Source organism: Anticarsia gemmatalis, chromosome 5, assembly GCF_050436995.1.
Source record: "Anticarsia gemmatalis isolate Benzon Research Colony breed Stoneville strain chromosome 5, ilAntGemm2 primary, whole genome shotgun sequence".
Classification (NCBI taxonomy): Eukaryota; Metazoa; Arthropoda; class Insecta; order Lepidoptera; family Erebidae; genus Anticarsia; species Anticarsia gemmatalis.
The window spans coordinates 12,882,711-12,896,410 of NC_134749.1; the positions used below are offsets into that span (position 1 = coordinate 12,882,711).

Genomic DNA, 13,700 nt, shown 5'->3' on the forward strand with positions numbered 1-13,700 from the left:
TAAAAAACATTATATTCATTGGTTTAACTTTACAACAGAATCACTTAATCTGGTAACATATAGACATAGTCGTCAAATCAAATTACATAACACGAAAAGGCTAGTTTGCTCAACAACTTCAAGTTCAACAACGATTCTCCCTCAAAAGATATTTGCTTGAAAATTCTCCAGCTTTTTCAGAGGATTCCCATTATTTTTTAAAGTATTTTCCGCAGTGCAACCGCTCCTTAAAGCATGTAAATAAATTGTAAGTAATTGTGTCCCGGGTCGTGGTGAGACAAGCTAACTGAATTTTTAAGAAACTTTCTTGAGGTTCAATGCACATAAGCGTGTTTCCTTGTGACTGGATAGCAATACTGTCGTTCTAGTTGAGTTCGAGAAAAAAGTATTAATGTTGATGTATTAGCCGCTAGCCATAGGAATACCGACGAATAATTGTGTAATGCTGTTCGAGATAGCAATCTAACATTTCATAGGAGTGAGATAGGATCCCATGTACCAAAGCAAAGTTACAAATCGTTGTTTAAGTTCTATCACCACGTAAGTCATTTTTAGCAACTTCGCAGGAGAGACAAATTTAAATTTCGTCTTTTCTAGCCAATGACATCAAAATGTCAAAACTGTCCAAAAATGACTACATGGTGATAGAACTTAAACAACGAAATGGTGTGGCGTAGAGCGACGAGCAAAATGTAACATTTTAAATAAACTCTCAAATCTGTATACGACTTTATAAAATTCCCAAAGATATTTTTAAATAAAAGATACGTTTGCGTGAATTGCTTTACGATAATATTTGTTGGTTTTGCGAAGGAATGAAATAAAGAAATGTCTAAAGGAAGTGTTGGTTATTCGGTAATTGTGAGCAAGTTATGGTTTCCTGCGCTTTTTTAATTTTGCTTTCGTAAATAATGTGCTTTAATACAGAAGTTGGTGACTCTTTTTTATACATGTGTCATTGTGGACTTAAAATCTGTTGGAGATTCACATTCAGTATTGTTTTTTGCTAAAAATATATATATTTTTAGTTTTGTTTGTAATCCGAAGGCCGACTTCAATACTTATGGTTGGGTAGTAAATTTCAATAGGAATAAAAAAAACTTTCACGGTTCATGAGCTACAGCCTGGTAACAGAAAGACAGAGAAGTCTTAGTAATATTGTTCCGGTTTTACCCTTTTGGGTACGGTACCCTAAAAACAGGAATAAGTCAAAATTAATACAACAAAACGAGCTAGTTAAATGTTTTATGTAATAAAATAAAAATATAAAACAAAACACGATCGCAATTCTAAATTCAAAAATCTTCCACACACAGTTGTATAGTTGGTCCCACAAACATGTGTTACCAATTAGCTCGAAACGTTCCGTTTCACGGTACAAGACGGGCCCTTGATTGGATTTTATTGTCTACGCCGTTGGTCTATTTCCTTTGATAGTTTGACTCCAGAGCGTTGTAATTAATAAGTTTTTGTTACATATTCGGTTAATTAGTGAAGCCAGTGACATTTTGAAATTGAAATCATTTATATTGTTTCAGTTATTACGTACTATTGCGTTGATATTGATTTAGAAATGCCGTATTATTTATATTACTGCGTACAAAAAATTATATTCACAATTCATAATATGTAGTTAAGTTATCTCATAAAACTATCGATTAAATTAATTTTATACTTTTATGGTGTGTTTCTAAAATGCAATAACAAAACGACGGAAATACACCCAACTTGCATTCATTACATAATTTTACTTTCACTTACATCAAAAGCTGAAAGGACATTTTAAAATCACACGACAATGAAACGACAATTTTATTACGGACCTACATCCGCGATACCATGCACTTAGCTCGTAACATTAAATATAATAACATTACTGATGCGTCCGCTAAAATACCAAGCCTTTGATCTACCAGTGTCACCAGCCAACAATTCGCGAATGCTACACGAACTACATAACCGTATGTATTCTCTTTGAAGTTTATATTATGTCCTATGTAATCTGTGGTGCAGTACTTTATGCTTTTTATGAGCATAGAGAATTAAATGGCGGCGTTTTTACGATGTAGATGTAGTGATATGATGGTTGGTTTGTTCATTGTAATTTTGAACACGTGTCGGGTTTGGGTTCCGTTGTTTAAAAGCTTTAACGTGAATTATTCAGTTCGTTAATGATTTCCTAAATTACTTGCAAATGCATGATTAGTTATGAGAATATTTTCATTGTAGATGTCATGAAAGTGCTTATAAGGTGGAATATGCAAATTGCAAGAATAATTTTATGTCTTAGTGATATGGGATCAGCCATATTTGAAATAGTGCAATAAAGTTTATCAAAAATTGATACACCTTATAACAAAACTTATTTCTGTAAATAACTCTGACGGATAAAACATTTTCAGACTGACTTTGCTTTGCAACCCGACTAACAACACACTGACAAACTACAGTGTATTTAACTATTATATCATCTGAAACTTAACTCTCAAATATTATTACTACTATTTTTAAAAATCCCAACTACTATCTAGAGGTACTAAATTATCCCCTAGAATTTATTCAAAGTAATTTATTCATCGTACAGAACCACGCAGTCTGTGTGGGCCAGCGATGCACTTAGCACTACTTTTTCACTTTTTAATGCGTTCAATGGTAGCGTTTGTCCTTTGTATTTAAGTGCTTGTGTAAGGGTCAAAGGTTAACTAAATAATTAGTAGGTACAGCTGTTTTGGAGGTATTATTATGTAGTTTAGATTTAAAAGGGATTTGCTTTTGTTTTATTTGTTTTGGTTGTTTAAGCGATTGTGATTGTGGATTGTGGAGTGATTAAATTGTTATTAAAATATAGTTTGGTATAAGATTCGTCTTGATATAGTTTCATTAGAGATTTGGAAATACTCGTATGTAGAATGTAAACAATAAATCGTATTACGGCTCGTATATTTCACAATGACATTGTAAATTTTAAATTGTTCAATGCAGTAGATATTACTTAGTTTTATAAATATCTATATTTAGATACAGTTCATTAAAACTATAAGCAGTAAAGTCAATCAAATCATAGAAAATAATCAAACGTTTGTAATCAAACTCAATCATATAAAATGTAGAGTTTTTAAGTATCCAACATCAATAACAATAGAATATCTGCATCCATGCACCACTAACCATGCGACGAATTAATGAATCTATGCAAGTAGAAGTCACATGTCAAAGTGAGATAGTCCAAGTCCTCTCTACCGCAGTTAAAAACATTTTTCATTTAGATTTCCTTTTGTACTTTGACAAAACATTGCGGACAGTCGTACTTACCGATTAACAACTGTTGCGTGTTATCATATCCTTGCAGATCCATGTATCCTTCTTCATTGTAAGCGTTAACAAATAAAATATACTTCAATACAAAATACAACTTTAAAAACAACAACACAGAGTTTAAAATCAACTGCTTTATTGTACGCGAGTGCATGGACCCGAGTGTTTCCGATCTTACCCGATGTTAGCCGATGTGCTTAAAATATTTGAACCACAATTAAATGTTTGAGCATCTGTGCATTGTTAGATTGTTTTGTTTCGTTTTGGTGTTAATATTGGTAAGAGAATCTCCTTTGATAGAATACAGATGTTTAGTATTTGCAATTGCATTGATCTTAGTGTTTATTTATTTACGGTTTCATGTTGTTATGTTATTGGTGGAATTTAGACAATTTGCAGAATTTATTTATTTGCTTAAGATCTTCTTTACCTAATACAGATACATATTCTTCTTTTGATTCTTTGACAAACAGATCACAAAAAATGGTATTGAAAGCTTTGCATATTTGACGTAGTAATATGCAACCGCAGACTCGACTAAGTGTGACTTCACTGTCTGTTTACTCTACATAATTATTACACCAACTCTATAACAGCTTATAAACTTCTTATTTACTTTCCTAAAATTTCAAAAGTAAAGTGTTTTTTTTACTGGCTTTATTGTATTTAAGTAGTGAAAAAAACCCTCTATATATTCAAATAATATTTCTTCAAGTGCTACTCACCACTCTGACAAGGCACACAGTCCGAAGTCCTCTGAACAGCCTGTCCTTGACACGGAGCTCCTCCGTTCAGTGGATGAGGTTCAGTACAAGTGCGGGTTCTTCGCTGACCACCAGTCACTCGGCCGTTGCAGCGGCACTGAGTCCAAGGACCCCAGGAACTCCAACCTCCGTTAACTGAGGAAATAATAGGATTAATGTTGGTAAAGATGACGATAATAATATAATAATTAGTCAATGATAGATTTTATTCACAACTAGATAATTGCTTGGCTCTGCTCGCAAATTTGATCTTACTTTCTACTTTTTTATATAATTGTTTTACATTTTCTCTATTTCCTCTCCGTAAGCACTATTTATTTGCTCTGACAAAAAATATATTTAAAAAACGAAATTTAAACACCCCTTTCCATGATTTATTTTTATTTTTGTATCCAGTTTCTGAGCGTACATTTACAGATGACAAAAATATAATCAAAAAGAGAAAACTGTTGCGAAACTGCAAACGTTTGACGAAAATTACATCTGCAAGCTAAAGGTCAAATATAGAATACTGTTTTTCCAAAAGTAAACCCCGAAAGCGTCGGAATAGAGTAAATTAAGTCACACGGGTCAACTAGGTGGTTTAATAAACATAAATTGTGATGAAAACACCTCATGCAAATATTGTGCATATTCGATTTGAAATGACTTTGCATTTAAAATTGAAATCAATTAGTGGGTAATAACTAGTAGTTAGATACAGTGATAACATAAATTAGTAGATTAGCTTGATATTTCACAAGTGGGTTAAGGAGGTATGAGTGAGTTTGTTTTGACGTTCTTTTGCGCAAGTATATAAGTCTGATAATCAGATTTTTCTATATATTAAATTTGGATTTTAACTGTAGGTTTAAGAACTAACTAACTTTACTCTTTTCTTTTATATTCTAACTAAAATTACATTGTTTGTTTGTTTCAACCTAGTGTCAAAGTTGTTCAAGCCGCCCGGGAGGCCTTTGACGTGGCTTAACGACTGTTAATCTTAGTAGACAACAACCGGGACCGACTTTTAACATGCCCTCCGAAGCACGGAGACGCCCAGTTCAAATAACACTATGCGGGCACCCATCTATGGAGTGACCGCGCCAATGGTTGCTTAACCCACAGATCGTTTACCGACCGGTGAGCGCAACTGGCTATGGGCGCCTCAAAAAATTACATTTAAAAACATTTTAAAAGTTATAAAAAAATATTTATAGTTTATGTAAGTATAGTTATTTTAGATTTTCTATAATCAAATTAATTTATGTTCTACCTACCTTTATTTCATAACTTGAATAAAATTGGCAAAATTATACGCTATAATTAATTCCAAAATTAAATGTTAATGTATTGTATGCAATAACGATATTATTTACAACTCAAAGTGTAAAATTAAATGCAAATATTTTGTAAAATAATTGCTACATAAATTCCTGAAATATTTTTTTTTGTGTTTTGGATTAAACTGTTATTTATCCGTGACTGTCCCACTATTGGGCGAGGGTCTCCCCGGAGCCAGAGAGGGGTTAGGCTCTGAATCCACCATCGTGCGATTAGAGACTTTGATGCATGAAATGTGACTCAAGAAATGTGTTGAAAATGTTTAGTCTTGCAAGATTTCGTCACGATGTTTTCCTTTACTGTTAGAGCAAGTGATAATCATATCTAATGCACGCATAACTTCGAAAAGTCATTATAAACTTTATTTATAAGGTTATAAATATAAGCCTACTTAGTAAATGCTTCTAGTAATTGACTTTGTTTATTACGAAGTTGGAAAACTACATAAAATGAACGACTTCTACTTCATTTAAAATAGATGAAAAGTTTACGAGTGTTTGCATTGGGTTTAAAGGTACCGCGGTTTAATTGAGTAATAAAATTATGATCATTATTACTTTAAATAACTATTTTATATTAGTCGTAAGAGTTTAATTGACGTTTTATATAAAATATTTTTTGTTTTACTCAGAAATCAGCACCGAGAGAACTTAATTATGTAAAAATACTTTTAATACGGATTTTTAGGAAACAAAAGTGATGTATGGCTTAGTAACACACAATTTTTTCATCACAAATCTTATTGTATTTATATATATTTTCAAAGTAAATGATGCAAAAAATACTGTTTGTTTTCATAATGATACCTAAAATTATTAAAAATTTAAATAAATGTTATTATAATATGTAATACATTGTATATTTAACATTGTTAACATACACTAAAAACCTAGTCTGTATTAACCTCAAAAACCTAATCACGCGAACAAAACTCCGTTCGTAGAAACTTTTGAACCATTATAATTATAAAAAGCTAATTATTGTAATATGTAATTTGTATTTCCGTGCTTTCTACAACGTACACATAATACTGTATACCGCGGTTTCACTCGCACGAAATTTCAACGAAATAACTATTTTCACTGTAACTAATCATAGTTTTTGCTATGTAACTTGGTTTATGCAAATGGTATAAGCACATTGGTAAGTTATTCCGAGAATAATTCATACTGGTTAAATATAACTTCGATTCGAGGAAACATATCTTTATTAATAATACTAATTTGCAAAATAATAAAGAAAGCAATCAACCAAAAGTATGACAATTGTTTCTTGACAATTTATTGCCTGAACATATTGCGTATGCGTATAGAAAAGACAAATCCCAATACCGAATCTTTCGACTAGCAACAATTCTTTAAAAGGAAATTGCAAAAAAAAAGTAGGTTACTTTACTAATACTTTTATTGCCAATTTATTTTACCTATAGTTGCCAACTACTAAAACAATTAAAACCAATACTACTGAAATGTATACAAACAAGCAAAGTCTTAAGACCACGTCTGAACAAGTACGAGTATTATCAAGTAACGTATAAGCTTTTCCGTCATACCACACTTTCTCCACAGTTGCGACATCAATGTTCAAGCTGATTGTGCAACAATATTATAAACTAGACGACCACATTGTAAATAATTTAATATTTTATTCTAATGTTTGTATTTTAAATTTAAAGTAGATTTTGCTCGCAATATTGTTTGCGCGATTCAGACTGACACTTCATGAGATATTTAAAAGATTAGTTGCATTGTTTTTGTCTTGTAATGCAACAGACTGCTTCTGCGGCTTAGCCAGAAATGTATCCGATAGGTTTCTATTCCCTGGTCGAACAAAGTATGTACTATTGGACTTTTTTTAATTATAGGCAAATATGTACCTATCATTAACACATTTCCACTAGCTACACATGCTTAAAACTTGATTAATTTTTACATCACAATACACAAAATTTTCTTAATATTGTGTTAACAGCTATCGCGATGTCACAAGCTAAAAATAATCCTCTCCCACCAAAACAACTAAAAACAAACAAACACCCAAACGCATCGAAAAACGACCTCACAAACTTGCTAATCAAGATCTGAAAACTACAACGTAACAGGCAGAACCGGGGCGTATGGTATATCAGAAGATCAGCATGCGAACACGCGAGCTAGCGTGTGCCGGTAACCTAACGACCTAGCGAGAATTTACTTTTATTCTAGTATTAGTACTAGATATTATCGTTAGTGTTTTTGAAAAAGGACTAAAAGGTTCGGTTACAGAAATTTTACTCCCCATAAAAGGCGATCTTGGTTTAATTGGGTAAAGAATTAGCCGAGAACAGAAGGCTGCACAGTTTTGTCCACACAACATTAAACAATCATGAACTCGTGTTTCCGTGAGTAAATTATACGTTAGATTTAGCCACAAAAATTGAGAAGGTTTGCTAAAAAATGCAAAATGACAAAAAAAAATTCAATAAAAACCAAATACCTAACAAAGAACGCATTTAAACTATAGAGGTATTGGTGACAAGCTAATTAACGTTAAGTTCAGGCAATTGTAGAACATAGTCTCCCATGAACGAGCCTTTGACCTCTAAATCTATGTGAGACTCACAAAAATCCCTTTAACCACAGCATGTTCTAACAATCAATAAATAACAAGCTCAAAGCTTTCACACCCAGGACCTGATAACGAACAAGTGTGGAATATTATAAATACACTTGTAACATGTGGGCTTAAAGGGATGTGTTTGATTATTTACATGTGACGTCTCTGTCGACTTCCTTCATGATAAGGTCTCACGTAACCCCTTTTTTAAAAGCTTAATACGTTAGTTTATTTTAAATTAGTTAAGCTACGTGGATACCACTCGCGTTTGATTCGGGGAAAACAATATTTTATTACAGTTAGTTACATTTTTTAATATAAGGTTTTTAGCTATCGCTAATTGTAACCGATTTACCCCTGGTTAATGAGGTACATTTAGCGGTAGTTCATCTGTTCAATAGTGTTAAGCTCATATAAATATGACAATTTGAATAGATAAACTACCGCTAAATGTAAAGAAACCGCTCAGAAATCGGGCATTCGCTGTTTAGGAGTAAATGGCATATAGACTAATCGACTTTCACAATGGGAATAGGAGCTAGAGATTCTGCCACTAAATAGAATGATGTAATTCTTACGAGAATACTGATGAGAAGATTCTAAAATGAAATTATGTTCCTACTTTCTGTCAATGGGATTAAGGGTTAAGTATCAAAGCAATAACTTAAAACATAATAAAATTAAATACAAAATATAATTTTACGATGAGGACCTTATTTAAAAGTAGTTTCATTAGTAGTAAAGACTCTTAATAATAATTACTATCCGATTATAAGGAGGTTGCAAAACCTACTTACTTGAAATAAATTTATTGGGCATATAAAGTTAATTTTAATATACCAGTTTGAGTTCTATATTAATTTTATTACAGTATAATCGTTAAATGTATAAAATTAAGAATTCATTAAAAACTCGCCGATAGAAAGAAAAATCGCAACTTAAACTACTAGTTTGTAAACTTGAGTCACTTTTAAAATGTCAAAAGGACTTGCCAACACAACAAGCTTCGTTTTACAGATTATATCTTACTTATGGGTGCAAAAAACCCCTACCATTAAAATTGGTGTTTGTTTCAAATATGTTCAAGGGATCAGTATAAGAATTTAACTTTGTGTTTGTAAAAGCAAAAACAAACTTAACTAGAACAATCTTCGAACTTTTATTTTAATAAACCGTATAATATGAAAGGTATTTAACATAATTCTGTTGTACGGCCAGCTGAGGCATGTTAAAGAAATTTACGTTCGACCTAACTCACAGTAATAGTCTATTAACCATAATTTACGAAAATGCCGGGCGTCGTACAACGCATGTAATGTACCATTAAACGCATGTAAGACAACTTCGATTTACAACTTTTTTGTTCGATAGCTTATTTTAAAGTAAAATTGGTTATTTTGTATTGTACTTGATGCCACACAAGTTGTGAAGAATTTGGTATAAATTATAGTTAGATTTACAAATTTTGTTAGACACGATTTCGAAAACATTGTTGGTTTTAAAAATCATGTAGACATACATATGCCTGCTTAACCTGAAAGTGTAGGTAGAGGTGTATGAAATACATCCACGTTTTTTGATTTAACTGTGTTAATCTCGATAGAGGGCGAGCCTATTGCTTTAAACCGGCCACATTACCAAACTCCGGAATACTATTGAGAAATATTCTAATTAAAATAAAAATCAACAGTGTTATAGGCTCGGGAATCGAATCCGAGACCTATCGCATAGCAGCCGGTAACACTACCGAGGATTTCAAAAGTCAGTTTTAAAAATCAATGTTTCGAATTTTACATATTGGTTTCGATATATTACAAGATCGTAGATAAGATTGCAACAATAAACTTATGAATTTATATTAAAAACAACAAGAAAACAACCATTTTAAAACATAACCTAAAAATGTAATGTCCGAACGATTTTATAAATCGTAGTGGAATACAAAGCCGTGGGAACGAAAACGTTTTACAACGAAACATAAAATAAATTCGACAGCTTCGACATAAGCAGCTTTTTATTAAAACTTTCACCTTTGTTCTACCATCGATTGAGTGATACAACCATAAAACAAAATTTATGTTAATCTTCAAAAATAATAATGAATTTCTTCATATCAACTTAATATCTAGCCAATTTCCTGTCCCACAATATTTCTATCACAATGTAAAATTTATTCAAATTAAACATCATAATTTCACTCCAAAAGAAATAAATCCATCTTAAATCCAACATTTATTATTTAAAAGCTGAATAATGCAAATGATGACTAATGAACGCGATCTATCGTCATCAAAAGTAAAATCTAAAATTGAAACTTCAACTGCATAATATTCTAATTCAATTTAATTTTAATAAATATTCAATAATCATTAGTTGGAAAACTAAATAATTAATTTTGGTAATGAGTAGGTAAGGCCACCCGCGGTGATTCGTTTTAGTGTTTTTCTCTCAATAAAAATTGATTGCCTCGTCGCATCTCGGTTTGTTATTAAACTATTAAAATACTGTTAATATTAATAAAGTGCCTTACATTCGAACGATGGTTGTGGTAACCATAAAATTTGGAATTCGTCGTATAATATTATTTACGTCTAACTTTGGTGTTATGAGTTTTGAAACTATTGAATTCGTGTCTACCATTTGTAATAGTATTGTGAACATTTGTGTCGAAATAGCGAGTTCAAACTTCGGGAAGTTATGTTGTATCTTTCATTAGTTCTTTGTTGTTTTCGAATATAGGTCGACCGTTTTGTGTTGGAGGTGCGGATATGAATTTTGTGAAGAAATTCTTTGAGCTTGACAACCAAAGTAATGAAATAAATATGCGTTTTAACACATTAAAATTTAGTATTTCTATCATAATTAAAGGCCTAAAATCAAGAATCTAATCAACCCATAAATTAAAGGGCATTCACCCTCAAAAAATATGTTTTGTGTACAACGCCACCTATTGAAGACAAACCTACTTTTCAATTTAACAGTCTCAACACATTTCCGTCCCATCAATCAAATTGTCATAAAACAAGAATACCGTAAGCCTAAATAAAATCGCTATAAATTAAAACTTCTTTATTCAAATGCAGTAAAGTTTTATACGTTTTCAATCGGAATACGAAATGGTTGGAACTATAAAGGTACCTAATTAACAGACCACTTTAGTGTTACGTGTTTTACATATAAAATTGTATTATTTTATAGTTCATTGCTTGTAAGGTTAGTGGCCAATGTATTGACTAGCTAACGAGCAGCATGTGTTTGAAAATTAGAATGACTTAATAAAAATAGTTGCTTCGTAATGGACTGAGAGCCCTGATCAATTTTTTATATAAAGGTACTTGATAGTTCCTCATTTGTCGGTAAAACATTATTTACTCTGGAATTTGGACAACACAGAAACTATCTCTATAAACTAAGGAGTACAGCAGAGCTCAAGTTTAATTACCTGACAGGTCTGTTACTGATTGATTAGTGAATGCAAAAAAGAGTACTACAGTTATTTATTTCTGTTTATTAAAGCCTGATCTTTTAACATTTGAGCCAAGAGACGCACACTTCTCAAAAAACTTTATACACCACCAGAATTTCTAACTAAACACTTGCAATACGACCACAAAGAACACAATCAGTCTCGTTCATACAATTGCAGTACAAAAGTGACTCCAACGACACCCGCCCACGACCGCGGTAATGACGATATATGGCCCAATTTGCGTCTCACTGAACAATCTCAACAATTCTTACAAAAAAAACATGTAAGTGATTGTAATAAATGTAAATTATGTCGTTAAAAATAATGGTGGAGACAAGTGGGATGAGCATAGAGATATTTATCTAAACGAGTGTTAAAAGCTCTGGTTGATAAATTGAGTGACGTATCACATAAAATCTAAAGTTTATTTGCAAGTAAATAATGTTTTACAAAAGGTGAAAACGGAGGTGTGGTTATTTCCAAGGAAATCTCAATAATATGATAGATTCATAGAAAAAAGTTCGATAGAACTTAATAGAAAACATCGTGATAAAATCTTGCATGCCTAAAACTTATCAAACGCATTTACAAATAAATGCATAAAGGCTAGAGCCTTTATGCATTTATTTGTAAATGCGTTTAAAGTTCAAAGTCTACTTTGATTGGGGAACCAAAGCCTAGCCCCTATTTGGGAAGAGACCCTTACTCTGAAGTTGGACATTAATAGGTTAAAAAAAATAGAACTGAAGGAAAATTCATTTTGAAAAAACTGTTGTCACAAAGATTTACTATTTATAATGTACAGATTCATAATTTAAAAAAATATCTTCATAAAGTGTAGCATTTGTTTTAAAATGTACAAATTCAAAAATCATGTTGCTTGAAGCTAGTTACATAAAGTTCAAATAAAAGGTGCGAGATTCTCGGTACTGGTCTATAAAACAAATTCCCCAGATGTTATGAATATAATTTTATTTCTCAGGAGAACTTTGGAATGTCACCTTTTGCGATCCTTACATACCGGTTCTGGTTTAGCTATGTGCATAATATTACTACATTTATTATATAGCAAGGTGTGAAAAACTTACTTCGAGTAAATGACTTGCAGTTATAGCTGGATAAGGATGAACATCCTCATTTATTAATAGAGGCCAAAGTAATTATTTAGTTTTTTTTTCTATTAGGGCTTAATTGATTCTATTAAAATCTTGCAGTGTCATACGATACATAACAGAAAATAAAATCAACAATAAAAAAATAAAGTGTGCAGAGTCTCAAGCAAAAGCTTGTTTAAAAAACAGTTTTAATCTTCCTAGAAAATAAACCATTCAATCTAATTCACATCCAAAAGATATCACCACACAACTTGCATAAGCTTGCATATCCAAATGCAAAGGCACTAAAATTAAATATGAATCATGAACACGAAACAGATTTTAGGACGAACATGTCAGAGGTGATGATTGCTATCTCTAGATGGCGCCACGCGTGTAGGTGTAATGACGCTCCCATGCGTTCATACTCGTATAATTGCAAGCTATCGGCCCGTGGCCTTTGATCTCACAAGTAAAGATAGTTATTACGAACGGAGAGGGTGAAATAAGCGTTAAACAGCTTGTCCGATAAATTCTACGTGAAATAATGAAACGTGGAACTATAAAGTGAGCTACACATTGAAGGTGGGCGCGTGTTGCGTTTTTAAAGCGTGAGACGCGCTGTTCATTGGCTTGAAGAAAACACAAATTAGATGCGGAGTGCGGACGTACTAGCAGCAGTGGTTATCAAAAATATAAAAACCACACATTTTTAAATGGTGAGCAATAACCCGCGCCCGCTTTGTTTGTATTGTCGTTAAAGCTACTACTTAAAATTACTCCCGTACTCCCGTTCCGATCCGCGCCCGTCCCGCAATCGCGTGAATGTGTGTGTAGCTCTTAACTAGTTTGGTGAGGTGTACCTATTAAATTGTCTTACGCTCTTTAGTTCGTAATAGCTAAGCTTACTGCTTCGAGTTATGGATTTGATAAGGATACATAAATTCTGGCTGCGTTTAATATTTCCTGGTTTAGATTTCTTGGTAGTAAATTGATATTTTCGGATGTATTTTATGTGACGTAGAGAAAAGTTAACTCTTTGATTACGGTTTATGGTGATTCATCATTCATTTTATGTGCACATCTTGCTTCTAATGAATTAAAATTTTCGAATTAAGAAAAAGTGCAGCTTTAGTTAAT

At 32.2% G+C, this 13,700-nt stretch overlaps 1 protein-coding gene across 5 annotated transcripts in view; it reads right to left on the reverse strand.

Annotated features, from left to right (window-relative positions):
- LOC142973212 (netrin receptor UNC5C-like) overlaps positions 1-13,700 on the reverse strand; it is a 146,398-nt gene that overhangs the window by 23,750 nt on the left and 108,948 nt on the right. For 3 of the 5 annotated variants that reach the window (XM_076114842.1, XM_076114843.1, XM_076114841.1), the window contains 2 exons: positions 4,041-4,214; positions 3,313-3,363 (listed from right to left, as the gene is read on the reverse strand). In XM_076114842.1, coding sequence (XP_075970957.1) covers positions 3,313-3,363; positions 4,041-4,214 — 225 coding nt within the window. The remainder of the gene's footprint in view (positions 1-3,312; positions 3,364-4,040; positions 4,215-13,700) is intronic. The other 2 variants (XM_076114845.1, XM_076114844.1) reach the window with 1 other exon arrangement.